The sequence below is a fragment of the Oenanthe melanoleuca genome, chromosome 3 (assembly GCF_029582105.1).
Source record: "Oenanthe melanoleuca isolate GR-GAL-2019-014 chromosome 3, OMel1.0, whole genome shotgun sequence".
Taxonomy (NCBI): Eukaryota; Metazoa; Chordata; class Aves; order Passeriformes; family Muscicapidae; genus Oenanthe; species Oenanthe melanoleuca.
In genome coordinates this window covers 21,905,591-21,933,268 of record NC_079336.1, presented here as the reverse complement: position 1 = coordinate 21,933,268, position 27,678 = coordinate 21,905,591, and the positions used below count along the sequence as shown (strand labels likewise).

General features: G+C 35.5%; 1 protein-coding gene across 4 annotated transcripts; it reads right to left on the bottom strand.

Moving 5' to 3' along the window:
- Window positions 1–31: 31 nt before the first annotated feature.
- On the bottom strand, window positions 32–27,336 carry MCPH1 (microcephalin 1). 4 transcript variants are annotated; one of them, XM_056488348.1, is made up of 10 exons: window positions 27,204–27,335; window positions 25,031–25,122; window positions 22,584–22,702; window positions 17,709–17,793; window positions 17,023–17,143; window positions 16,585–16,725; window positions 15,532–15,627; window positions 12,349–13,350; window positions 5,675–5,787; window positions 32–2,970 (listed from the first exon to the last, which is right to left on the bottom strand). In XM_056488348.1, the coding sequence occupies exons 1-9, from the start codon at window positions 27,220–27,222 to the stop codon at window positions 5,723–5,725; spliced, it is 1,740 nt and encodes a 579-aa protein (XP_056344323.1). In that variant the 5' UTR covers window positions 27,223–27,335; the 3' UTR covers window positions 32–2,970; window positions 5,675–5,722. The 4 variants fall into 4 exon arrangements, with proteins under 4 accessions (XP_056344323.1, XP_056344324.1, XP_056344325.1 ...); XM_056488347.1 differs by lacking the exon at window positions 32–2,970 and having other exon boundaries at window positions 4,881–5,787; window positions 27,204–27,334; XM_056488349.1 differs by lacking the exons at window positions 32–2,970; window positions 16,585–16,725 and having other exon boundaries at window positions 4,879–5,787; window positions 27,204–27,336.
- Between the last annotated feature and the right edge of the window lie 342 nt (window positions 27,337–27,678).

Genomic DNA, 27,678 nt, shown 5'->3' with positions numbered 1-27,678 from the left:
CCCACCCCCCCCCCCCAAAAGAAAACCCAAACCCAAATAAAAAACAGGATCTCAGCAGCAGTTGCTTTTCCTCTGATAATTTCTAATTCCAAGAGGGAAAACAGTTTGAGTTCTGCAGTTATTCTCTGCCAAGCAGCTGCAGTCCAGTGGATTATGTGGTTTTCTGGCATGAAGGTTGTGAACACAGTGCATCTCAAAACTAGCAAAGAACAGCGTACATACACATCTTCAGCAGTGAGGTATGCTTCAAACATGGACTCAGTGATCTGACTTCTTGCACACTGTTTCTGTACTGTTCCCCTCATGCTCCGAGCCAGAAAGCTGCATTTGCTTTTTGCACCTAAGCCTTCCTCCCACCATTAAATCCAAGAGTGCCACAGACTTTTATTTAAAATTATAGAGATAACATAGATGTATTTCAAATAACTTGAGATTCCAGGATGTTACTCTTGGTGCTTATCCTTATCTATCATTCACTATAGATAGACCTTGAGCAATTTCCTACTTGCCTAAAAATAGTAATAAAAAATATGTTCTGAATTTAATGAAGCCACATAGCCCCTTAATCAAAAGTCACCAAACCTACCAGTCTTCTGGAAAAAAAAACCAAACAACAATGAAGTGGGGATTTTTCCCCTTAATTCTATGAAAACAAACAAACAAACAAAAAAAAAAGCAAAACTCTCCACCTCCTTAGGTCTCTATGTCTTCTTTTAGAAGAAGGTTCCAAAAATAACCAATATGTTAATTTGTTGAGTAACAGAAATTTAGTGACAATTTTATACAAAAAATTGGACAAATTCAGTTCCTGGATCTTTACTATCCTGGCTGCTAAGATGACAAGCTACAACCACCTCAGGTTTCACTGTCACAGCACATTTCCAGTGTTTCAAAAAGCAACACGTACAAGAGTGTGAACACCAGCTGCAAGTGTCCCTGGAACAACAGGAAACAGCTTGAGCTGAGAGGAGCATGTGCCTTTTGCCCTAGAAAGGTACTGATTTTAAGAGACACTTTTTTTAAAAATTAAGAAATAGACCATAGCACTTCAGTAGGTAGTCCCAAAATAGCTAATATGAAACTCATCACAAAGAGAATGATTTCTAGGGACCCAAGGTCATAAATCAACCATTAGGTTCATCTCTACAGGAGATAATCCTGTCAGGAATGGTAATATCTCTAAGGGGTGATAACAAAGCTGATGACATTAGGATATGGCCCAAAGTATGCAATGTAAGGTACAGCAGCAGATGCCAAGGGTATGGCTTCTGTCTTTAAGCCCTCCACTTCATGTGGGAGAAGCGTGGGGGACAAATTCACTAGCTGGAGAAAGTCCAGAACCAGAATTGCATTGCAAAGTTTGAGTGAAAATAGTCATGGATTAACCATATAGAAGTATTTTTAAAACTGTCCCAAACCATGGGATTCATAGGCTTCCTTCAAGCTCCTATCCTCTGACCCCCCCATTACATCAAGCATTTTCCCCAAACCATAAAGGTAGGTAGTTCCAGTTTTTTCTTTGTTAACTGTAATGGAGCTTGCATGCTTCCACCTTGTCTAATTCACTGTTCTATTCAATTTCTTCTTGAAGTCAATAACATTTAAAGTATCAGTATTTAAAATATTACCTATTCAAAGCAACTACAAATCAAAACTGGAAGAAAAACATAAAATGATGTTGTCCCCTAAACCAATACAATCTAAGATAGGTTGATGTATGCACATATAAAATATAGCCATAAAGTTACTTTACTGAATGTCTGGCAAGATGCTTCGTGTTTTATACTTATAGATTTTCAGGATATTAAAATTTGGTTTGCCATGAATAAAGTAATTTTATAAAGAATTGTGATAACACGATCTAATAATGGCCTGCTCACACTATTTGTTCCACAGCATGAGCTTAGATTGCTTGTAAAAATCTTCTCTCAAAAAATAATTTAAGTTCAATGTTGATGTTCCTTCACCCAAATCCAAGAGCTACAGAAATACAAGCCAAGATGAATCTGTTTAAAAACAAAACTGAAGGAATTTCAGTTAAGTCCATACTGTCTTCTTTGTAAAAATATGTTTTTAATCATCCCTCATGACACTTAACTGGTTTTTTTTTCACATGGTTAAAGGATTTCTTCTTTTCACTCAGAAAACAGTATTTTAAAGGGTTTTTTTAACTTTACAATTTATTCCAATTGCATTTCTAGTGATGTGAGACTTTTGATGTGAGACTTTTAGATGTTTTAAAAGACATCCATCACCTCTCATATTTCTCGAAAATGATAAAACCAACTTATTTGGATAGAAATGGCAGTTAACTGGTTAATAATAATGAGTCTCTTATTTTTTAAAAGTATAAAATATTTAATTTGTGACATGCAATAGGTGTAATGTAAATGTTTTTGTGACAATAAGCAATGAAATGAGCACTCAACAGTTCACCACTACTGTAAATACATACCAGTACTGTTTGAATATATTTTTGCCTTTAATTTTAGCTATTTCACTTTGTCATCCCCATGCAAAGCAACAAAGAACTACGTATCCAATTTCATGGAAAATTGAGAAACACATCACAGTGCATAAAGGGTTTATTTTATCCCTGCAATCCAGTATCATCAACTCAGATTTCTAGATCAGGGAAGCCACCTGCTGACATTCATAAGCATTAATTGACAGTGTTTATCCTTACCAACTCTGTCTCAAAACTAAGACTCAATTTCATAAATTTTTCTGTATGCACTGCCTTTAAACACACCAAAAGTCCTGGCTTTGGGGTGGTGGTGATGTTGTTTTAAATTCAAAAACCTTTTTTCTGAAGCCATTGAAGATTCCTGAAAATCTTACTTATCTTTCCCAAACATGCATGCAGCTGCCATTATAAACTGTTCTGTCTTCATGGCTTTTGTTGCTGACAGTACATTTTTACATATATTTGATTAGACATCTTCCATGTTAACAGTACAATAAGCATGCCTATATAAAGAGTATAGGTAAAGAAACTATTAGTACTTTAATCTAAAATTGTGATATACAAATATCTGAACAAAGTCATTCTTAGTTTTGACTTCAGCTAAAACAAAATATAAGAAACTCAACCTGCATGAGGTTTTGAAGAAAATAAAAGCATAACACAATAGCACAGCAGAGAAATACAGAACCTATGGCTTGACTTCTGTCAAAGAAACTACAAATTAAAAATTAAAAAAAAATATAAGTAAATAATACTAACATTTAGACTTAGTCATGTTTCCTAAAGATATTTTTCCATGGCTTTTTAAAAATTTACCATCACATAGTGAATGGCCTCCTGACATGCATTCAATGTACTAAATGAGAGAATTGTAATGTTCACTGTAGCATATACCACAATGAATGAGTTGTAACTAAAGTACACTAATTATCTGGGAATTACATTCAGCAAGCATCTAAAATATTTTTAAGGAAGCATTAGATTTAAAACTTTTATTCTATAAAAAAGATAACTGCAATTTACATAGCTGTCTCTTATTTTGGAAAGGAAAATAATGAATTTCACAGATCACACTTAAACAGATTCCCAGCAACATGATCTGTCTGAAGAGTCACATAGTCACATTTGTGGAAATGTTTGTACATCTAGGAAATGGCATTTCTTTTGCAATTGTATTTTTAGCTTAGAATTTCTTTTAAAATTTAAATAAATGTTAGGAAATTCTTCATAATACTATGATTCAATAAAATATTTTTAAAAGTACCTGTGCCATTTCCCTCTCACTTTCTCCTTTAGGCAAAGGAAACTAACCAGCATTTTCTAACTTAACTTTTACATTGCCAAAATTTAGCAAAAAGTTGCAATGTTTAAGCTGTAGCCACTGGAAAAAAGTATTAAATAAAAATGGTGTATAATGTTTGGTTGCTTTTATAAGGCTTCAAGAGCATATTTTTATTGGTACGAGAGAGGTTTAGCAACATAGTTATTTATAAAAATTTACATAGTCTGATTTCGTTTAAAACAATATTATCTTTAAATTTAAATTTTTCAGTGCAACAGTCTCATTGTCAGACATAGCACCTGGTTAATCACATAGCACCCTTGTGTGAAGTTTTTTTTTTTTCACTTTTCAGTCAAATCCCTGTCCATCCCCAAAATTTTCTCCATATGAATCTGCACAGCAAGCTGACAATGAAAACCTTTAAAATAAGTTTTTAAAAGCATCCATAACATGAATGAAATTATGCACTGCTATTTTATTGATATTTGAGTGAAATGGTACTATTACCAAGCTGAAATGGGTGGATAAAAGAAGTCATCTCAAAACACTGATTAGGAATTTTCTCTCACATCTACTTAGGTTTGCTACTGTTAAACGCCTCACAGAGCATGCTTTGTAAATAGACACCATGTAGAACCATTTAACGATACCCCTGAGTGCAAGGTCATATCTGAAAAAGGGGAGCAATAAAAAAAAAATAAAATTCACACTGCTACTTGTTTCTCTTCGGTATATAATAGTTATGTCAGGATCTTAAGAGAAATGAGTCAAAATTAGCAATGATATATAATGTTCTTACTGAGTAATTTCACTGGAGAAGGAATCAGTACCAACAAACCTGACAGATCTCCAAGAACCCTTTGTGACTTTACATACAGCACCTTTAGTCAGATTTCTGGGCCAGGAAATGAAACTATTCTGGAGAGATGCTTTAGCCTAAAGAGTACACTACCTTGAATGCAAAAGCATTTAAGACATGCATAGGACATGCATCATGAGTGATTCATACATTCTAGTTATTAATTTTACACATAATGTATTTAGGAAAATAAAGAGAATAAATATTAAAAAAAAAAAAAAAAAAAAGTAAAAAGCAGTAAGATGCAGACAAGTCAAATAATAATTTTAATCCAGAGATCACTGGTCCATGAAGATTAACATCCCGTCTTCAAGATGTTTAAAATGTTGAACAACTTAGTAATTGCACCTGCACAAAACCTTTACATAAAAAAGTTTCAAAATCTGTGATCAATCTCTTTGGAACTCCACCAGTACCTACCAATAAAACACATAACTTATTTCAAATAGTTAACAACAGCAGGTATCTTTTAGTGTTTTAGGACTTTCCACTCTCAGAAGAACTCAGCACTCATTTCAATTGTGACTTGCTCCTTACTGATTAGAATAACTAATATTTATTGTCCTGATCAGTTTTATATTTACTTAGAAGACTTCTACACTTTAAAAAGATTCAGTGCTTGAGCTCAAATACTAAATTAAGAAATTTACTTTTACCAGAACCTATAAGAAAATCTTGCATAAATCTTTATTCTGCAGAAACCTCCACTGGCAATGATCCAGTATAAAACAAATTTTAAAAACTGCTGCATTTAGTAACTCCTCCAAAAGGGGCAGGCATCTTTTCAGGTAACTTCAGTGGCTTTTCAGCTTTTTTCAGTTTGAGCCGACTCACCAACCTCCTTTATGATATCAGCTTGGCATGGATTCAGCCACCACAAGTTACCAGAGAGCTCAGTTTTATGGCTATACACCAAGACCATTTGCATAATATTTCAAGGAAAGTGAGATTCAGGAAAGTTTTAAAATTCATACAGCAGCAAAGAGACTTTATTTTCATTTTTGTAAATACAAAGGCACTCAATGATCCTCCATGAAAGACCTTTACAAATGTCCAGTTAACTGACCTTTTGAAGTCTTCCAGCTTTTCTTACACCCCCAGTGGGCTTATTCTTTTATTTGTTAAAAATTTTGCAAGAGCCATCAGTAACATGACACTCTGAAACTTCATTTTCACCACCTAGAAACCAAATTTAGAAACTTAAAATGAAAAATGCAATCTTATGAAATGAAACTGCAGCCTATTATTTTATCATAGCACAGCACTACACACTCTTAAGATGCTTCTTAATAATTTGTACCAGTTTTTTTTTCACTATATTTCAGTTAGGGAAAAGGAATGACACTTAAACATCTAACTTCATCTTTGAGTATCTGTTCTTATAAATAAAACAGTTGTAAAACTTTCCTTTTCCTACATTTAGAAAATCATATACTATCTGCAAGTAGAGAATCTGCTAAATTGCTTTCTATTTATTATAAAATGTGCAATTTCTCTGCATAGATATATTTGGGCGTGAAGCTTCAGTGGCTAAATTTTCTTCTTCTTATTGACACTTCAATGCTTTTGGTACACACTTTGTTTATCTAAAATGACATGAAGGTCTGCAACTTGTTTTCAAACACTTTGCATGGAAATCTAGCAAACTGTGAGCAGGCAAGGATTCTGTGCATATAAAGGCATAAAGGCCTATCAGATCTATTATATATGAAAAGGCATCATCCATATGAATGCACTCTGTCAAAAAGCAGTATTTTTCATTATGTATTTTATGAATTAATACATATTTAATTCTTCAACTCTGTCAGGATGACTTTCCTAAGAACTAAATAAACTTCTGAATCATTTGAGAAATTAGCTTGCCTGCCTAAGATGAAAAATGTTGATCTTTTAAACAATTAAGCTTTAATTACTCTAAATTTAGGGAGAGAATTTTTCCCAAATGTCATTCAATAAAGTCTACTTTAGAACATTTGTTCATTTTTCATTTCAAATGAATAGATGAGATCAGTTAAAGAAAGTTTAATTAATGATTAAAATGGCCTATCTAAGATATCAATTTATATCTTAGATATCTCAATTAATCAATTAATATCTTAGATATCTCTTGATATCTAAGTTTCTTTGATTAGTTTTGGAAAGTACTAAAGGGTACTATCCCTATTTAGTATGCATATATAGCTAAGAATAATGTGTTTTTCCTCTGTCAGCTACTTAAACTCTCAATCCTTGAGGCGACAGAACATCAAATTGCAATTCATTATGATTACATATTTTAAAATTACAATATTTAAACTAGTTAAAATTTATTGCTGTAATTTTTGTGTAATAATTGTAAACCTGGTTTTCAGATACAATTGTTGATTAAATTCAACATTTAGGTATACAGTGTCATGTAACAGAGATAATAGCTATGTTAATTGTATTCAGTATTGCACTGAGGCCCATAATTTTCAATCACTGAGGAAGACTGATGGCAAGTAGATTTATCTTGCCACACAATAAAGAGAAAAAATTACCTCTTTTTCCATAAAAAGCAGAACTTTTCGAAATGTCTTTTGAATCTTAAAAAACCTAATTGCATGACTGCATAGGATGCAAGGTGCTCAGGTACTCCACCGCTTTACCCAAGTTATTTAATGTTAATGAAATGTTAATTTCCATTAGGTTATTTCAGGTTTTTTGGGGTTTTTTTGAGGGGTAGTTGGGTTGAGGGTTAACAGTGAAAAGTGGTGTAATATTCTTTTTACTATTCTTGGCCTGAATGCTCATGCTTCACAGCACTTGTCCCACTTGGGCTTAAAGTCTTAAAACCTGTATTCTTGGACTTCTTTCCAGTTAGGGTTCACTCCTGTGGGTTCTTCCTATTTACAGGAAAGCAGGAAGAGAGGATAATGTCCCTTATCTCTTATTATCAACTCATAGATCTTAGGCACTACATTTATAAGGGCTATTTCTTACTATTCCGTTCCTGTCTATCAGCACTTCTCAAGCACTTTCCTGCTTTTCCATTCTATAGGTCTCAAGCTTCACTATTTTCTGTTTTTTCCTGATTTCTTCTTTTTAAAGCAGTCACTCTGGCACAAATAATAAGTTTTCATCTTTAGTAGCTTTTCCTAGTGGACTTCAAAGTTGACAGAACTTTTTGAAGCAATTGCATTTGGTGTTAGTTTTCACTAAACCAAGTTCATATATGCAGGTAACTCCTGCCACTGTGGTCCATTATATCCCCTAAATGCTCTTCCAAAACATTGCTCAATGATTGGTACCATAATCAGCAACTGAACCCTCTGAAGCATTGTCACAAATTAGAGCGATTTTTACTTTGCAATTTAAGCTTCTACTCATTCATGATAATTTTAACACCAATGAGAATTTTTGAACCAGAATATTATCTTCAATTTTCATTTGATATTTCCATTGAATTGCAAAGCAATGATAGGCAAAACGACCTAGTTCTGCTTGATCAAACAAGCCATGTCTATCTAATATTATTTTTTCTGTAGTATAGTTCTCTACTTTAAAAATATTGTTATGAAGTGTCACTTAAATTAAGCTATGCTACTATTTTGTACGTATCCATAGAGGTATTTATCCCAACTATGAAGGAATTAAGTCTGAATTTGTCATCACTAGTAATCCTTCAGGTACACATGCAGAGAATATTTAATACCTTGTGTTATTATTATTATTGTAGATATTAGTGAAAGATGGGCAAACACCAAATTTTTATTATACAGAAAATAATTTCTTCAAGTCTTCTGAAAACATATGTGCCCCCCCCCCCCCCACCCCCAGATCTTTAGAGAGAGCCTGTTAACAGTTTATAAAAATTTGTGTAGTTTGTTATGTGTTCTAGGACAAATGCCATCAGGCTTTGAAAAATGTCACTACATCAAATAAATCCTCAACCTGTTCCTCTACTCAGAAATACTTGTCCTTTTTTGTTTTTATAATTAGTTACAATTTAACTTTTTGTGAAGATAAATAAAACAAAGACTCAAGGAAGAAACAGTTTTCTTCTTCATGCCTCATTTGTTTTTTAAAGGGACATAATAAAATGTCAATAGAGGACATGATAAAATATTTTTAGTGAGCCTATCTTCTTCCAAAGCTGAAAAATATCAAAAGGCACATCAAATCTAAGGAAGTTTTCATATGTGCTTTTAAAGAAATAAGCAGTATTTTTGCAGCATTAAGCCCCACAGGACATAGAACCTCAGGTAAAACACATTAATCTAAATTAAACACAATGAGTTTTTGGTTTGCAAGAAATAACAGAATGATATTCCACATTTTCCAGCTTAACACTGAACTACATTGATTACAGTACAATGGGTCTTAGTTTAAGTCCTTTTGTCAATTAAGACAATATTTTCCTTCCACATTACCATAAATATATAATATTCAGATAAGCCTTAAGTTTATTTTTAAGACTAGAAGTAATGCTAAGTCCGAGTTCAAATTTCTAAATTATTTTAGCATGATAAAAGCTTAAGAGAGTATACTCTAGCATTCCTTGCCCATTATTGTTTATTGTTGTAGCTTCCAGATGAAGAGTCACATGACCTGGGGTAAGATGAAAATAAGTGGCAGTATTTATTTCAGCAGAACAACTGGGCAGCCTTGAATGTGCCCTACAAAGGAACCTGAAGCTTGCTGCCACATAAGCGTTAAGCCTTGAAAATTTAGTTTCAGATTAGCCTGCATATTACACTTCTACTTTAAAATGAAATGTTCCAAGTAGTCTATGGAAAGAAAGCTTATCAAATCTTCTTCTCTTTAAAGATACTGGGTAAAAGTGCCACTGACATAAAATCACAATAAAAAAATGGGCAAGAAAAATGTTTGATATTTAAAACATTTATAGATATAACATTTTACATGGCTATTTGATTACTCCTAACCATATATATGATGAATAAAAATAATTCATTAGTTTTTAAAAATATACTGCATTTACCAGCTTTCAAATAATGTACAATATACAGAAAAAATCCCCCAATTTACTATTTATTAACTAATAGGGACAAGAAACAACTTACATTTAATTAAAAAAATGAAATGCTTTACCCATAATTATTAAAAATCAATTATTCCATCATAGGAGTAAGTGTAATACAATATTTTCATTTTCTCCCACAAAACTTGCATTGTTAGGGAAAACACAACTTCTCTTACATTATTGATTCCTTCCATTTTTCAGTGAGCTCATTCAAGCTGTCAAACTTGGGGCCCTACTTGATTACACAAAAGATGCATGAATCTGAATATACCATACTTGGGAAAATGGCCATCACAAATATATTAAAATCAATGCAAACACAAATTGAGACTTACATTCTCCTAACAAAAAGGATAAAAAATATAAACATTGGATGACTTATATAAGTTAAGGATCATCTTCTAGTACATTGACACATGACAAAAAAAACATATAGAGTTGGTTCATATATTACATACAATCATTGAATGATTTGCCTTGGAAGGGACCTTAGAGATCATTTAGTTCCAACTCCATCACAATAGACAGGATACCTTCCACTAGACCAGGTTACTCTGGGCTCCATCCAACCCCACCTTGAACACTTCCAGGGATGATGAGTCCACAACTTCTCTGGGCTACCTGTTCCAGTGCCTCAGCACATTCAGAGTAAAGAATTTTTTCCTAATATCTAACATAAACCTACTCATTTTAAGACTGTTTCCTCTTGTCCCATTACTATATGTCTCCATGAAAACTCTCTCCAGCTTTCTTGTAAGCCTCCTTTAGGTACTGGAAGGCTGCTCTTAGGTCTCTTCAGAGCCTTCTCCAGGCTGAACATGGACAGCTTTCTCAGCCTGTCTTCAAAGGAGCGGTGCTCCACTCCTTTCATCATCTTCGTGGCCTACTCTGCGCTTGCTCCAACAGGTCAACTTCTTTCTTGTGCTTGTGGCTCCAGAACTCAAACTCCAGAGGTCTCAAACCTGGATTTCTCCTACAGCAGGCCACTCTTTATGCCCCCAATCCCTGCTTTCACCTGCTGCAATGTGGGTGGTATGGCTGAAGCACTTGCTGCTGAAGCCTGGGGCAAAGAACCATGGTGAATGTACCAGCCTTCTCCACATCCTGGGTAACTAGTTCTACCATTCCTAAGAGGAATCCCTAGTCTTTCTTTTATTGCTGATGCACCTAAGGAAGCTTTTTTTTTTGTTACCCTTCTTATTCCTGGCCAGATTTACTTCTGGTAGTGCTTTAGCCTTTCTAATCAGATCCGTGGTTGTTCAATTTCTCTGTGCTCCTCCCAGGACACCTTTCCCTGCTTCTGCTCTTTGAAAACTACCTGTTTGTGTTTAAGATTGTCCAGGAGCTCCATGTTCATCTATCCAGGAGTCATGGCATTCTTCCATGATTTCCTCTTTGTAGAGATGTGTTGTTCAGTCTAGAGGAGACAATCCTTGAATATCATCCCTTGGGTACCACTTCTCATGGTACTCTACCAAGCAAATCCCTGGTGAAGCCAAAGTCTGTTCTCCTCAAATCCAGGGTAGTAAGCTTGAACTCCAACATTTCATGGTCACTGCAGCCAAGGCTGTCCTACAGTTTCACATGCCTTGCCAGCACCTCCTTCTTGCTGAGAACAAGATCTAACATAGTACCTCTAATTTATGGTTCATCTATCACTTGGAGCAGGAAGCTGTCATTTATGGGTATACATTTATACCTGTATAACATACACCTGCATTCACTATTTTATAAACTGTGTAAGAAATTATGCACTCCAGATATTAAAATACAGGTGTAATAAACTCAAAATGGCAGCTGACAGTTCAGCAGCTTATGACTCACATGTACAGGCACACTCATGGTTCAACATTTCTACTGGATTTCATAAGTCTGACAGCAAGTTTGTTGAGCCCTTTAAATTAATAATTAATTTTATATAATTAATTGATGAACTACTACAGAATTTTCTAGGGAAGATAAATTACTAAGATACACAATTACAGTTACATATATACAACCCCAAGTAAAGCTTGACAAAGCTCAAAATAGGAAAATCTGAAAATGATTCCAATGCAAGTCAGGAGCATCTTCCAGGGAAGTTTCTGAGATTTCATATTTTAGGATACATTTACATTAAAATACTTTATGCTAAAGCAACTTGGAAATGCTTAAGTATAAAAAAGTAAAAAATAATCAAAAATTAAGATCAGTTCCATATTAAAAAGTCATAGTTAAAAAATATGCTTACATTGCAACTCTTGCATGTCTTATTTCATCTTCATCACCGCACAAGTTTGAAATTGCTAACTCAAATATTTTTTCCACCAGAGATCTTATGATCCTAACTGTAATTTTGGTAACATTTTTCACTTGTGAAGTAAAAATAGTTTGAACAAGGGAACCTATGATGAGACCTTGGCTTCTTAAACAGGTTTTGAATAGCAACAGAAAGTTAGGAGATTAGGAGAAAAGAAGGCTCAACATTACTATTGTTGTGCACAGTGAGCTGTTTCCTCATCTCTTATGACTTTGTGTTTGTAAGGTATGGGAAAGCAAATAGGTGTTCTTTTGGATTCTGTGCATTCATTTATTTTACTCAGTAAAAAAGTCAGTACCACAGTATTTTCTTCTTTTGGTGTATTTCTGAAGTATTTTTCCTTTTGGAATGGCAGTTCATATTGCAATTTAGTTGCATTAGTATATCTAATGCAGTATGATATCTTTTGATTTTCCAGCTCTATGTAGTAACTTACCAGTAGTATGAGCACAGTCATTCACACTGCTGTAGGATTTTTCCTGAGCATGCTGTGGCAGCCTGTTCACATCATCACCATCCAGAGCTTCTCCAGTGTCATCTTCTTCACCACCTGACACATTTAATGGTATGCTTTCCAGATGTTCAGCTGGTTCGTTTTTTTGCTTTACTGGAAAATTATTCACTGAAATAGACATCTTTCTACTTTTCTTAGTTGTATTATATAGCTCACAGAAACTCACATCATGTAGGTCCATGCTTGTAGAAGAGTCTTTGCAACAAACTTCAGGAGGATTCTGTGATTCGTTTGGTACTTGTATCTGTACTTCATTTTCATTTGAATTAGATGATGAAAAGAAGTCTTCATAAGAAGCCTCTTCAGTGCAGTAAGACTTGTTATGTGTAGTAACTGCTTGCAAAAACCCCATAGAACCTGATGCACCCAGTTCTGAGATAGACAGCTTCAAACTTTGTAATGTTTGTTGTTTCTTCCTCTTCTTGTCTTTAAGAACACAATCATTTCTGTCAACAGGGAAGCTTTTATCCAGTGAACAAGCATTTAAGTCTTCACTATTCACAGGTGAATTAGAGAGACTGTCTATCAAAGCAGGAATAGTATTTAACTGGACTATTTTTTTGGAAGGAGTACAATCACCAAAGTCCTTGAGAAGAGAACTTTCATTTGCAATTGAAGCAGTATTTTTCTTCTTTTTCTGATTTTTCTTTGGAAACTTTAAATGTTTCTTTCCAAAAGACAATCTGTCACCCAAAATGTGCTGTACAATCTGTTTCTTTGTTAAACTTCTGGGACCTCGTTTTGGTGTTAAGCTTTTCTGCTCATTGTCATGTGATGGAGAGTTCACTGATGCACTCATGGATACACAAATATCAGTCCAAGTATCACAGGCACGTTCTGCTACTTCTCCTCTCTGTCTCTTTAACGTTTCAGGGCTCTGAAGATAATCACAACTTGAGTTCAAGCAGGCTTCCATTTGTTCTTCTGCAAAAAAAAAAAAAAAAAAAAAAAAAAAAGGGGTAATATAAATGTATTAAACAAACAGAAAGAGGATCAATTTCTTAGTGAAACATATATGGAATTCCTGAACTGAAAAAAACAAAGATTTAGCCAGTTCTATGGATATTATATGGCAAGTCAACAAAACTTAAACAGAAATTGGATTAGAAACAAAGCACATTCTATGTTGACAAGAGCCTACAATAGTTTTAGCTATTGCATCCCCTTACCTGGTCATAAGCATCCAGAAGTCCCATTCTGCTTTCTTGAAATAAAGCATCAGAGGAACTCATTATTCCTCTTGCATTTGTAGAGAAAGCAAGATTATATGCTGATAAAATTAGCTTAAGTAACAGTGGAAACTCAATATAATTTTTGCCACCACAGCATTAGCTCTACCTTTAAGATTTTGCAGTTAAAATGGAATTAAATACACCATCATACTATTATATCACATACATCAATACAATGTATTAAAAATAATTATAATGTGGATAAAGAATTATTTTTTGTAGCTATTCTTATGAAACTAATTTGTGTTAGGTGTTACACAGAATCTATTCATAACTCTTCCCTATAAATTCCTCTGAAACAAGCTAGTATTTCTGATTAATCAACATACATTTTTTAAAACCCTGTTGTTCTACAGTAACATGATTGCAACAGATGCTTTTGTTTAAGTAGATTATGAGTGCAACATCACAGCAATACTCCTGTGAGTTCTCTTGTAGGTTTTAGTGGCAGTCTTGATGTTATTTGCTTACTAAATTTTTTAAATATATGGTGTAGCTAAGTATACTAAGAAAAATAAAACATATAGAGAGAAATTTCACATTATATGATTAGTCTCTCATACTGACAACAAAGTCAACTTCAATCCTCATATTAACCTGGCTTCATGAACTTTCTAAACCATTGTTAACCAATCTCATATATCTCTCATGCACAAACACAGGGGCTACTGTCACAGAGCACTGGAGATGAATGCTGTCATGGACATTGGTGGTCTGCTTTTAATGTAAAATTACATTGTGCAGTTGCAAAGCTGAAGGGACATATGCAAGGCAAAGCTCTCAAATCAGAATGTTCTACCTCATCAGAACATAACTAATCTACCAAAGTAAAACAGTTTGCTGGCACAGATATGTTACTTCCACTATTCAACTATCACTTCTCACTAATATTGCACAAAGACATAACAAGCTGTTGCAGGCTGCAAGATACCCACCATGTTCTTATGTAAGCCAATGTCAATAAAATACAACACCTCCAAAGAGGATGTAGTGTAGCTCACTGTTGAGGGAGAACAGAGAGCAGGCAAACTTCTCTAGTGGCCCTCATTACAAATTCCAAAGACTCCCTTCTCTTCACTTTTCTACTGAGATCAAGGCCAGCATCTGACTTGAGCTTTCTGCCCCCGTGGCTGACAGAGAACATGAGGTCTGAAGCACAAAACTATTGCACACATAATCAATACTATTTAAATGTTCCCTGATGTAGCTCAACAGACTTCACAATCCTCCCTCTTATGCCCTGGTAATACACCAAAACACAGGATCAAACCCCTAATTTTATGAGAATTTTATGAGGTTCTTATCTTGGTAAAAAATTATTTGAATCCATCTCAAACCATAAAACATTTAAAAAGCCAATTTATTTTTACTTACTATTTCTTCAAACTTGACTAGTTAAGCTGAAAACCACATTAGGCCAACTTTCAAATTCAAGTTTTCCAACTGTAAATTTGGAAGACATTTCAATTCTTTGGGATCATACCCTCTTTCAGATCTCTTTTAAGCTTCTCACATCACACCCTTTGGTGTTCACTCTGTGTTCTATAAGATCACTGCTAAGAGCAGAGAAGATTGATGCCTTGCAGAACAAAAAGTTGTTAATAGGGAATGGTATGAGCAGAGAGGAAGAAGTGGGGCAAGCAATACAATAGTAAGGCAGAGCATTTATCCAGTGGTATTCCTGATGCTCCATTTTTCTTGACTTCTTAGTACAACATTCTTTCTTTAGTAAGGAAAAACTAAGATAATTCAACTTTAAATATAAAAGAGACAATAGATAGTTCTCATTTCAGTATACTGTACTTTCCAAAGTAAGATATAAAGGCCATGTACTATTTTTAATTTCTGTAATATATTAAGTTGTGTTAGTTACCGGGTAGCAGCGCATCTTCTGAATTAGGTAAGATACAAGTAGAAAGTGGGCAGTCTCCTGCTGACCTACTTGGAAGTGTTTGAATCATCTGTGAACCTAGGAATACAATTAGACATTTGTAAGAATTTTTTCTAGGTAACTCAGCAGCACAGTTTTCTGAAACTAAAGAATAATGTCAAACTATTTAGAAATTATTACTGATAATTCTAAAGGCCTGTTGAGGCATTTTACTAAAGAATCTGTGAAATCTTGCAACTGGCAGTCATGCCTTGATATAGCAGAAATACTTTCATTGTTTGAAGGTTTACCTTAAAATTTAGAGAGAAAATAAATACAAGCCTCACTAAAATAAACTGAAATTTAATTTTTCATCCATGTATTACTGCTTCTTTACTTTCACAACTATTCTTGAAATTAGAAACTGACAGTCTAACTGACATGCATGCCTTAAAACTTCAAATACTAGATATTCTGCCCCACCAAAAGATGTTCCACACTCAACATTTTTTGTAGTAACTGCAAAATCTAATGACTCAGATCTTAATATTTTCTCGGTATGGTAATGCAAGCATAAAAAAAAAAAATCTGAAAACTACCATCTAGATTTAATTAATTAGAATATGCATTCTAAAATCAACTAGATTTATTTAATTAGGTTATTCAAATTTATTTTTTTTTAAGTCTTGTTCTTCAGTACATGGATATATATATCAGTTTTGGGCTCCTTCTTAAACTGTTGAAGTGGGAGTAATAACATTACAATCATTGTCATGCATAGCATCAACATTAAAATTTAACAGGAAATAAGATTTAGAGCCTCACTATAAAGTTTAATCAAGAGGTGATATCAAGGCTTGAAAATCTAGGTAAATTTTTGTCCTCTTGAGAAGTCTAGTGATCAAAAAATTATTTTGCAACCATTGTGTTCCAGAATACAGTTAAAATATTAAAAAAATTCCAAAGGTGGGAGCATGAAAAGTGCATGAAAAAGTCAGCAATAAAACCAGCAGCCATTTGTGCATGTTCTTAAGTAAGTAAAATTCAACTTCTTACCAATAGGAGAAAGATTCTCTCTTTTTTCCTTCATATCACTTATCCTTCTTTCCATTGTATTGCATTGATCTTTGACCTTATTAACAGGGCTGTATATAAGTGAACCATTGTCTTCAAATAATAAAACTGGTACATCTGTTTCTACACAAAGAAATTGTATTTATATATTAATACTTAAATGCTGTAACAGCTTGAGATGAAGTTGCTTTCTTTTTTTCAAAAAAATTTGGCAAAAAAAATAGTTTTCTTAGATCTAAGATCATTACAGATGCCTTAACACAACAAAGCTGCAAAGAACTCTGTAAAAATCACATCAACTTCATTTCTCATGGCAAGATGCAAAAAACTCAAAAAAACCCCAACCAAAAACACCAAAACCCCATTAACTGCTTTAAAAAACTTCAGATATTTGAATCTTAGTAAAAACATAGTTCTTACCAGCAATAACTGCTGTCTTTTGTAAAGCTAATTCCTTAGCCATTTGGTTCAGTCTTCTCTGAAGCTTTACATTATTTTCTGGAGTTTTTTCAATATAGTCTTTTGGCTGCATACATTTGTGCTACAAGACAGACAAAAGTCTAAATTATATGTATAAAAATTGCCAAAATAATGACACCTCCTATTTTGCCTACCACTTAGTCACAGTATTTATTATTGCTATTTCTGATGCTTATCAAATCCTTGAGAGTTGCAGGTAATTGTAGAAATTAACATTTTGCAAAGTAAACTTTAATATTAAATAAGAAAGAACCTAACAAAACTTTTTTTTTTTGCTTGCAGCAAAGTTAAAGATTTAAAGGTAGTTTTTTAAATACTAGCATTCGTTTCAAGTCTGTAAAACATAAGCCACATAGTAGATGTTTTTCAGATTAGTCATCATTATATAATTTGAATTTAAATCTTAATTATTTTAATCACTAACACAAAAACTTGATTTATAGTATACTTTCTTCAGATAAGATGTGATCATAGCAATAGACAATCTTTAAACTTACTCAGATGGACAGGTAGAATTTACAGAATGTTCTGAAGATAGTTCAAATGCTTGAGGTCAAAAAGTCAAGTTCAAACTCAAAAGTTTTTTATTCTAGGCCCAGTTAAAAAAAAATAAATCACAGACTTACTTTTTTGACTGATAGTAGTAATCCTTCATTAGTGTCTACTGCAGGAAATAGGGATTCATCAACACGTACTCCAGTTTCTTGACACCTGTACAGTAAATTAGAGACGGTTTGGTGGGTTTTTATTCTCTTGGTTTTGTTTGAAGAATGAGAACTTTTACTGCAAGAGTTGTCTGAGCCCTGCAATACTGAAACACCACCCCTTCCTAAGTGTGTAACCTTAAGGTAGACACTGTAACATCATCCCCTCCACCACTTTTCCAATTTATCTATTACACACCAAACATGTGACCCAAATTTTTGTGCCAACGATGCCCTCCAAATTGCTGATCTGGAAGGGCAAGATTCCCATTCATGTTATTTTCCACACTTTTCCAAGCTGCTGGACTGTGCTAGCAGCGGTTGCTCGTGTGGCTCTGGTGACATCTAGTGATGGAACAGCTATGGCCCGATCCTTACTGGAATTGACAAACCACTGCTGGTATTTGTCAAACTCACTGAATTTAGAGTTCTCAGGGGCATCAAAGAGAGATTCACCCCTGGATTTCAGTGACTGCTATTAAATTCTGGATAATAATCAGCAGATGTAGACTACATGAAAAGTTACATTAATTCAGAGATTTCATTGATTCAGAGAAGCTAAAGAGAAGAAAATTTTAGCATTAAATCTATGAATCTTATTTTGCAAAAAAATCTAAATGTAAATGATTTATATAACTTATTTGTGGAATGAATTAGCCTGCTAAGAAAACACAGGTAGAGCTTCACAATTACGCATTTGATGTGGAAGTATTAAGTGCTCCTAATTTGGGCAGATTGTAGCTATTTCATTTTATGTGGGGTCCTTTTTGTTCCTGGGTTTTGATTTTTTTAGGCTGCTCACTGAAGTATTTGTTGAAGAAGCAGTAAAAAATTTTTTTCTCAGTGATCCCAAAGCTGTCACTCATTTTGCATTACACTTTAAATTTTTTTACATGATAGCAAGTCCAGGACTTTTGTTTGCTGCTTTTAAAGTTAGACATATCTATACTTCTTAGAAAAACAAGCAAACAAACAAACAAAATGCCAAAAGAAACCACCCCCCCCAAAAAAAACTCAAAAGCAAGCAATCGTTTTAAAATTTAAAATAACTTTACTCTGCAGCTATAAACTTTTCAGATTTTCAATTTGCATCTTAAAGAATTGTCTTCTCAAATTACCTCCTAAACTGTAGAACTGCATACAGTTTAGGCTCAAATAGATGCTCATGCTATAGAAAAGAAGCTTCCAATAAAAGCTTGAGGCAAATTATTGGAGAGAGCACCAAAAATCTAGTAAGAATTCAACAGGCAATGATCATTAAATACTGCATAAACCCTTCAAATGTTTGAGGCTTTTATAGAGAAATCTAAGTATTGCAGCACTTTTCAGCTCATAGGGCATATTCCTCTGAGAGGCTCAAGCACTGCTCAGGGGAAGGCAGCACTGAGGTACAAGTCTAACAGGTTGGAAGTAGGGATTCACTAGCAGTTAAATGTGAGAGTATTTTCCATAAAGCAAGAAGAATCAGGAAATGCTGGACTAATTATATATTATTTGCTTCCTTGTCTAACATCAAAAAGTAGCGTACAGATTAAATAGTATATATTGTAACATCCTCCAATATCATCCTAAGTGCATGCAAGAACATAAAACCAAAGCCAAACATTCCCAATTTACTCTGTTCCACATATTTGTGGTTGTCAGATGGCTAGATGCAACTATATTTGGTATTTGATAAAATGAAGAGTATAACTGCTTCAGCAATTTTTAAACCCATGTAAATCTTTGCTTACTCTGTTCTGCAACAAGGGGTTCTACAGCCTAACCCTGTGTTATTAAAACCCATCATTTACTTTTTTCTCTGAATCTGCTCAGGTGTACTGATGTAATGCTTTCCAATTTTTCTACTAGAAATGAAAATATACATTCATTTCCCATGCAGCCTCTCTACACAAACCTTAGTGTTCCAGTAGCCTCCCCCCTCCACTCCTTTTCCAGAAGCATTCTTGTCTCTTCAATCATATCTTGTAAGAAAACTATTTTATAACTTCAGTCAAGCTCATTGCCATCCTCTGGCAACATTCCAAATATAAACATGATAAAATGCTGTCATTCTATTATATGAAGTTTTATGTTCTATTTAATTTGATTTTTGACTACTGCTGAGGTAACAATGCTATGAAAACGTCTACTGTAAGTACCAAAATGCAATAGTCACCTTTCTGATATGCTAAAGAAGACTGTTTTAAACAGTCTTCTTGACATCAGCAAGAATTTTATTCCCTTCAGTTTTAGCTTGTTAACAGAAGTTCTTCCATTTTAAGTAGACTCCTTTTAAAATGTGAGCACTGTCATAGAACTTTTTGTGTTTGGGTTCCAGTAGGAACCCTTGTACTGCAGACATACTTATGAAAAGGTTCTCTGACATAGTTTGGACAGCAATCCACAAACCAATCAAGACCAAGCAATAACTAACATACCTGGCTTTGCACGGCACTCCTACAGGAGTCATCAACCCCCAGTTTACACCAGAGAGTTGACATGTACTATTACCTTGCTGAGATAACATTTCACAGCTTTTCTGACTGTTTTTAGAATGTTCCACTTGCTACTGAATGAAGCAGCTGGTTAATCAAGCCATCATTTTTAGCAGTGCTAAAACTTCAACTCATCAACTCTGCATGATTTGCTTACAGTTACCAGGTTCAAACTAAGCTTCCATTCACACAAGACCACAATTATATGGGTACATATTATTCAGTCCTTCCTATTTACATTGTTCCAGGGCTCAATAGACTGTCTTCTGCCTACCAGTGTCTGAGACATGGATGTACCAGACATGTAATGTAGTCAGGCACTCTGGTTCCCTCATTACAAAAACCAAAAATTAGTATGTATACTAGCACAGACTAACTTTAATTTTCTACTGCCTGTGCCTCATTTGAATAACCCCATGATCAGTAAGAATATTCATAACTATCTCTTATACAAGCTTTGCCCAAGGATATGATATTCTCATGAATTCTGCTTACAGTATACACCAATGTAAACTGTATGTTCTTCTGTACCTTTAGGCATTTACTTTAAACTAAAGCGCAGAAAAAAACATTACAGAGAATTTCAATCACAATTCACAGATTGGGTCTTCCTCTGCAATAAAATAGACCCATTTTAGATGATTCTTCCAGATCCAACAAACTTCATCTTCTAAGCCATGTACCAAGACCTTGCTTTGCTCAGAAAATGATAATAGGAAAACTTAAAAAATACCAGGAATACCAGGAAGATGTTAGCCTCCTTTTTCCTACCAAACAGCCTAAGTTTTCCCTCTAGATGCTTTCACCTCTCTTATCCTTTGTTGCTGTTATCCAGCAAAAGTTAAAGTTTCTTGAGGCTTTTACACCTGGATTTCAAAGCAGTATCACAAGTGCAATTGTTTCTATGTCTCAGCTTTCTACAGTGTTCATCCACTCAATGCCTTCCAGCAGAGCAGAGGAGACTTGTGGTGGAACTGCTATCACAGAAAGAGTATTTCTGTATGACATGTCCTAGACTCTCCCCTGTAAGGCACTCTCATTCTTCCATTGCTGATGGCACCCACCTGGACTTTTCTGAGATCTTTTTTACTACAGCACATCCAAATCCTCAATAGTTCATAGTTCATGTAACTAAGATTTCAAATTCTGTATTTATACTCTTAGCCACCTGAAGAGCATATTTAATTTTACAATAGTATTGAAATCATCATCACTGTCATACATTCAACTGGAATCATGTCCTTGAAAGATATATTCACATAAATAAAATCTTGTATCATCTTATTTTTGAGGTATTTCTTCTTTGGTGTTAAAGCTGGCTGGGTTGTGTGGCTATAACTTCTATATCCGACACACATAAAAAAAACCCAAACAAACAAAAAAAACCCTGCTTCTGCAGATCTGCATGAATTTCTTTTTTGGGTAATGGACTTCTCAAGTTTCCAGGCTGTACTGGCCTACAATTACGTGCCTGTAGGCTTCAGATTTGCCCTCCCTCCTTGTGCTACACCTTTAAAAAAAAAAAAAAAAAAAAAGCCCAAATTGTTTGCACTTATACCACCACCTCTCCATGCACATGACAATTCGTATAAGTAAGGCCCTCTTTACTTGATTTATATTCTAATTTCCATCATCACATTGATTTATTGATTGGAGTGTTTAACAAATGGATATTTACCTACTGTGTTTTTACCCTTGATCTAAAATCTTAGTCAGGCCTTACAAACCCTTTGTAAATTCAGAAGTAGCTATGGACTAGCAAATTCTAAAGGACTGGTTGCAGAGATGAAATTTTTCTTTCACTTTTCCTTTTAATTAAATTTAACTTTTCCCATATAGTAGAAGAGAATCTTCATCCAGTTTTATTCCAAACTTGCCAAGTATCTTAAAAATCAGAATACATATGGATCTTTTTATTTCTTGCTAGGATATATTCTGTTTACAGGATTTAAGTACAGAAACGGTACAACGCCCTTGATGAAAAGTGCTTTTACACACAAAAATGGAAGAATTGTATTCAATGTAAGTATGGCCTTCACTGTCATCTGAGAGCACAGGAGTATAACACTGTTAACAAATATACTATGAAACTACTGCACCTCTTTCATTTTTTTAAGAGTTAACATTTTTCTTTTTTGTGTAAGTCACATGCTTTATAATAGGAATACTGTCATAGAAAAGTTATCATTTACTCACAGATTTATCCCTATTTCAAGTACATTAATAAAATGGTTTCTGTATTTAAGTTTTCCAATAAAAATATTCTAGAACATATTATCTCTGAAATAGGCCACATTCATTATAGCTGTGAATAACTCACATTTCCACCCAGAGTACAGAAACTATTTTTACACCCATCTTCTGTGCTTTCTTCCATGTAGTCAAACGTCCATCTTTGAAGACCACATGGGTTACGTGCTTGTTCAAAGTTTTTGAAACCTACAGAAATACACAGAGAGCTCATATTTAAGTCAGATGATTGGAAAATACTGAAACCAGCTAGTGTAGTCCATTTCTAGTGTATAAACGATTAGCATAAAAATTTATTCTAAAAATTACATCAAGGACCCTTTTGATCTTTCCCAACTTCACAAGAAACCTCCAGCAATCAAACTCCAGTCTCATCAGTCAAGCTAAAGCAGGCTAAAGAAATGAAATAGCCCTTTGAGGTTACCATTCTCAGCTCCCTACTCTAGATGTATCTAATTTTGCAACATTTTTATTTATTAGTGCAACACAATTTCTTATGCAACAGCCAGGACAGAAAGGAGACACCACTACTCAAAGAGACAACAAAACATCTAGGCAAAAGAACTCAGGCTCAAAGAGTACAATTAGCCTCACTTTTAAAACTAATTTTTGTCAATAAAAATAATTTTCAGTTTTGTGGGAAAGGCTGAAGGTACTACAAAAGTTATATGGGAATGCTTTAAAAATGAGAAATACAGAAAATTAAAGCCAGCAGAGATGATCAAATTTTCAGTTATCAGCCTCCATTGACAAGTAATGTTTTCCGCTCCTTTTTTCACAAACAGGCTTCCTTTGTGGAGACTAAGCACCCTACAGAGAATTGCTTGATCAGTTGTGATTGTTGATGTGGTGACATCAATAGAACTAATATTTTACTGCAGCATTTCCCTGGCCAAATGGAAATAGCTCCATAGCTTTCTATTGCGCCCCCAGCTGCATCATCATACTTTGCTTACAGCAAGCTGGGTCTGTATTTAGCTTTAAGAAAACTATTTAGTTTTTCCAAATATTGCTGGTGGCAAGCTGACTATGACTTCTAAGAAGACAAGATCCCATGGTATTTAAATATCTAGGTATAAAATGATCCATAAGTCTCTTATAGAATAAATTTTTACTCCAGGTGTAATCACTTAATCACTTTTGCCAGTATGTGGCACACAGCCCATGTCCTAAGGATGCTTGATGTAGCTTTGCCTCCAAATTATGGAGAAGCACCACCTTAAACCTCCCTCTCACCTTTCCCACCTCCTCTCCTTACCCTGTGCATCTTCTGCTGCTCAGCTGAACTTACTTTGAGATGTCTGAATTAACAATCTAACAAAAAAATAATTTAGAATTTAGTTTCCTGCCACAGTGAACCAAGTCAGCGTCGTACCATGTGCTCAGCCAAAAACAGGGAAGTGTCTGGAACAGGGAAGGGGTATGACCATCCCTATTCAGTCATAGGGATATGCTAAACAGGCTCATCTGTATTATCTGCCTGCACCACATTTGGTTATTTTGACCATTTTGAAGAATTTTGAAGCCTTATGCATCTGCCATATTTTCTGTGAGAAAAAAGTCTTACATCATCAGAATAGAATTACACACTGCTGATAGTACAGCACAGAAATATTTCTAGTTCTTTTTACTCAGGTTAATGATTGAGAGTAGTGTTTGTTTTAATAACAAAACCAGTTATCCTAACTGTTCTGTCACATTCCCTCAGCTTACTTCATACAGAAAGAGAGGATCTGGGGAGAGAGAGCATCAAGATTTCCTAAATTACACTGAGAGACATCTACACATGCCCATTTTAAAGAACACTGAGAGTCCACACAAATATTTTTTAGAGCATGATGTGGGCTGTAAAAATCTCCATTAACCAGCAATAATGTGCAAGAAGGGAAGATGTCAGTTTGACTTTGGTCTCTGGTTGAAATGTTACAGCTGGCAATTAAACATCTTCTGCATCTACAAGTCAACTATATCTGGTGCAGAAAAAAAAAAATTGAGACATATACTGAAACTCTTAAGATGTATTTTTACTAGCACTTTCTGGAATCGATCTAAATTTGTGGGAGAGTGAATGCAAGAATAAAATGTCATGGTACTTGGGTTAGAAAACATTGTACTAACAACAGAGCAGGTGCTTACAAGTTGACAAAACCAAAACAATTTGAGATACATACTTGAAAACCAGTACATGTTGGGCTTGCCACAAACTGCGGGCAAAGCAAAATCTTGAAAACCTGTATTGGTTTAGAAGTAAAAAAAGCCCAGTACCTCCCAAGAAGAGCATGCTATCACATTTATAAGCAAAGAGGTCTGTAGATGTAGAAAGGCTTTAAATGCATTTCCCATCTGTCAGTAGCAAGAATTTTTACAGCACATTAGTCTATTCTCAGGACTCTGATTTTCTCCCTTCCTGCCCTTTAAAAACTTATACTAAAAAGAAATTCATGTGACAAGCAACAAGCAAGCTAATTTATTATAAAGGCCTTTACTATTCCATTTATTTAAAAATAGTCTCCTTACTTTTGCTCCCATATCAAGAAGCTGCTGTTCAAAGGTTTTTGAGTAATTTTCAGTTCTGTTAGACGACCAAACTTCTACAAAGGCAGAAATACCTGGATCAGAAGAGAGAAAACAACTAATGACATACATACCATGGTAAAACTGGTCAACCTGCCTTTCCAATAAAAGCTTTTTATACATATTGCATTCAGGTGCAAATACAGCTTTTAGTAAACTGAGCATCAGATTTTAGCAGCAGATTTTTTTAGTGTATTTATGTCCACTAAATTAATTGTAATGGAAACAACTTAGAAGTCTGACACTAGTTAACTTTTCACTTCATCTATTTAAAACACACTACTAGCTTAAGAAGCAATACATTATCTTTCCATGACTGCTCACTCTTACCATTATTTAACCACTTTTAGTCTTCAATTAATTAAAAATTTGAAAACTAGTTGATACAACACAACATACAGAACAAAATGACATCACCACAATAGAATTATTCCTTGCCCAAACTCACAGAAAATTTTGCAGAAATACTACTTAAGAGTTTCCAATTGACTTCAATTTTCACTTTATTTATATTGAAATGCCCAAAATTAAGTACATATAATGTGAGCTAGTAAAATTTTGTATCAGTTGCCTTATGCAACTTCAGATATTCAAATTTAATTGGCTTGCTTCATTAAGCAGATAAATAAACTCTTCAAGGAATCAAGTCAGCCTTGGTTGAGAATATCTTCAAACAAACAACCAAAAACAGAAGTACTGACAAGGAGGGATAAACAAATAAAACTCATAACAATCTCCTAATTAATTTTACATAGGACAGGCTCTAAAGTGACCTACAGTTCCATTGGCCATGCCACTTTCCCATTTTGAATGACAATCAGGAAAATTCCAAAAACTGGAGAAAAGGCCGTTCACCAAAAACAACTTCATGCAAAGGCTAGACAACTCTAAGAACTCATGAATAAAACTGAGTTTCATTTTAAAAGGGTCATCCTTAGCAAATATTGCTTAATTATCTTAAGTGATTATTCATTGTGTAGTCTCATCTGTCCTCCTGCTAAATGAAAACCAGATTAATCCTCCAATTATTCATAAAAATACTTTATAAATACTTTATAATACTTTCATAATAGTATTTTTATAAATACTACAGTATTTTTACAATCACTAGAAATATTTTTGACATATAGGAGAAATGTGAAACAAAGCACTTCCTCATGCAAAGCACTGGGAAAAATCTTATCCGTACTTCGACTTCAGATATAATTGGGAATTTAAGATAAGTCTACCCCAATGGGCTTTTAACTGTGTACATTCTACTACAACACTGGGGCAGATTCTGCCAGAGTTGCTTTTTTCCTTGGTAGCTCAATTATGAAAAACAATGCACTTGCATTTGAAAAGATAGTGTGTTCCTCTTAAATAAAATCTTTTAGAACTTTCATAGCTAAAATTCTTCCAGAAAAACAGATCGGAACATTTCAGTAAAGGTCTAACTAGGAACTTAAAGGGATGCTACTTCAAAGCTCGTGCAACCGCATTAGGACCAAAGGTGCATTTCACAATTAGTCAGTTTCAGCCAGTCAAATACATTTCAGCAAAAGGCAATGCTTTCTGCAGTTTTTGTGCACTTGATGGAAAGGAAAATGAGGAAGTGCTTGACTCTTTTCTGGACTAGAAGTCCTATGAGTAGAAACCGGTTCTCGCAAACGCCGGCCCTAGAAGTTGTCAGAGAAGGCGGCGATCGCAGAGGAAAACGGCCATAAGAGGGCAGCTCGGCGAGGCAGAAATTTAGCGATGCAGAAGAAAGCCACGAGTGACCGCGGTAGGAAGAGCAGAGGGGTGGCGGGCAGTGCCCCGCCGGGAGGCCCCTGCAGCGGCACACGAGCGGGGGGAGGCGTCCGACCCGATCCGGCGCTGCCCGCCCCGGCGGCCGCGCAGCGGGGCCGGGCCTGCGCTTCCAGCCGGGCCGACCAGGCCTCGCCGCCGCGACCGGGAGAGTCAGCGCAGCCCGCGGGCAGTCCTGACCGCACAGCGGCCCGGCCCCGCTCTGCCGGGGAGCGCCGGGGCAAGGGCCGCAGGCAGACAGGGGCAAGGGCAGCGCGGAGGCCGCGCCAGCCGGCGACTCCTCTCGGCTGCGCCGGGAAAAGCCAGCGCAGGGCGGCCGAGCCGGTACCTTTCAGGACGGGCTCCATTGGCGGCACGGCTCGGGAGCTCGCAGCGCCCGCCACGGTTCAAACCCGCCCCGCGCGTGGCCCCGCCGCGCCTGCGCGCGAGGGGCGGGCGCGGCCTGCCGGGGCCTCACGGCGGCGGGCGCGGAGCGGCTGCGGCGGGCCCGGCCATGCTCGGAAATGGGGTGTGCTCGGCCCAGCTCCGGCCCTTTCCGGCACCGGGAAGGCTTGGCACAGCCCAGTGCTGCTAGAAACATTGTCACAGAAGTAATTAGGTGGGAAAATACTTCTGAGGTCATCGAGTCCAACCTCTGACCCAGCACCAATTTTTTGAGCTGGGCCATGGCTCTGAGTGCCGCATCCAGGCTTTCCGTAAACATCTCCAGGGACAGTGACTCCACCACGTCCCTGGGCAGTCCATTCCAAAATCTAATCACCCTTCCCGTTAAAAAATTCTTCCTAAACCCTACCCCCCTACTC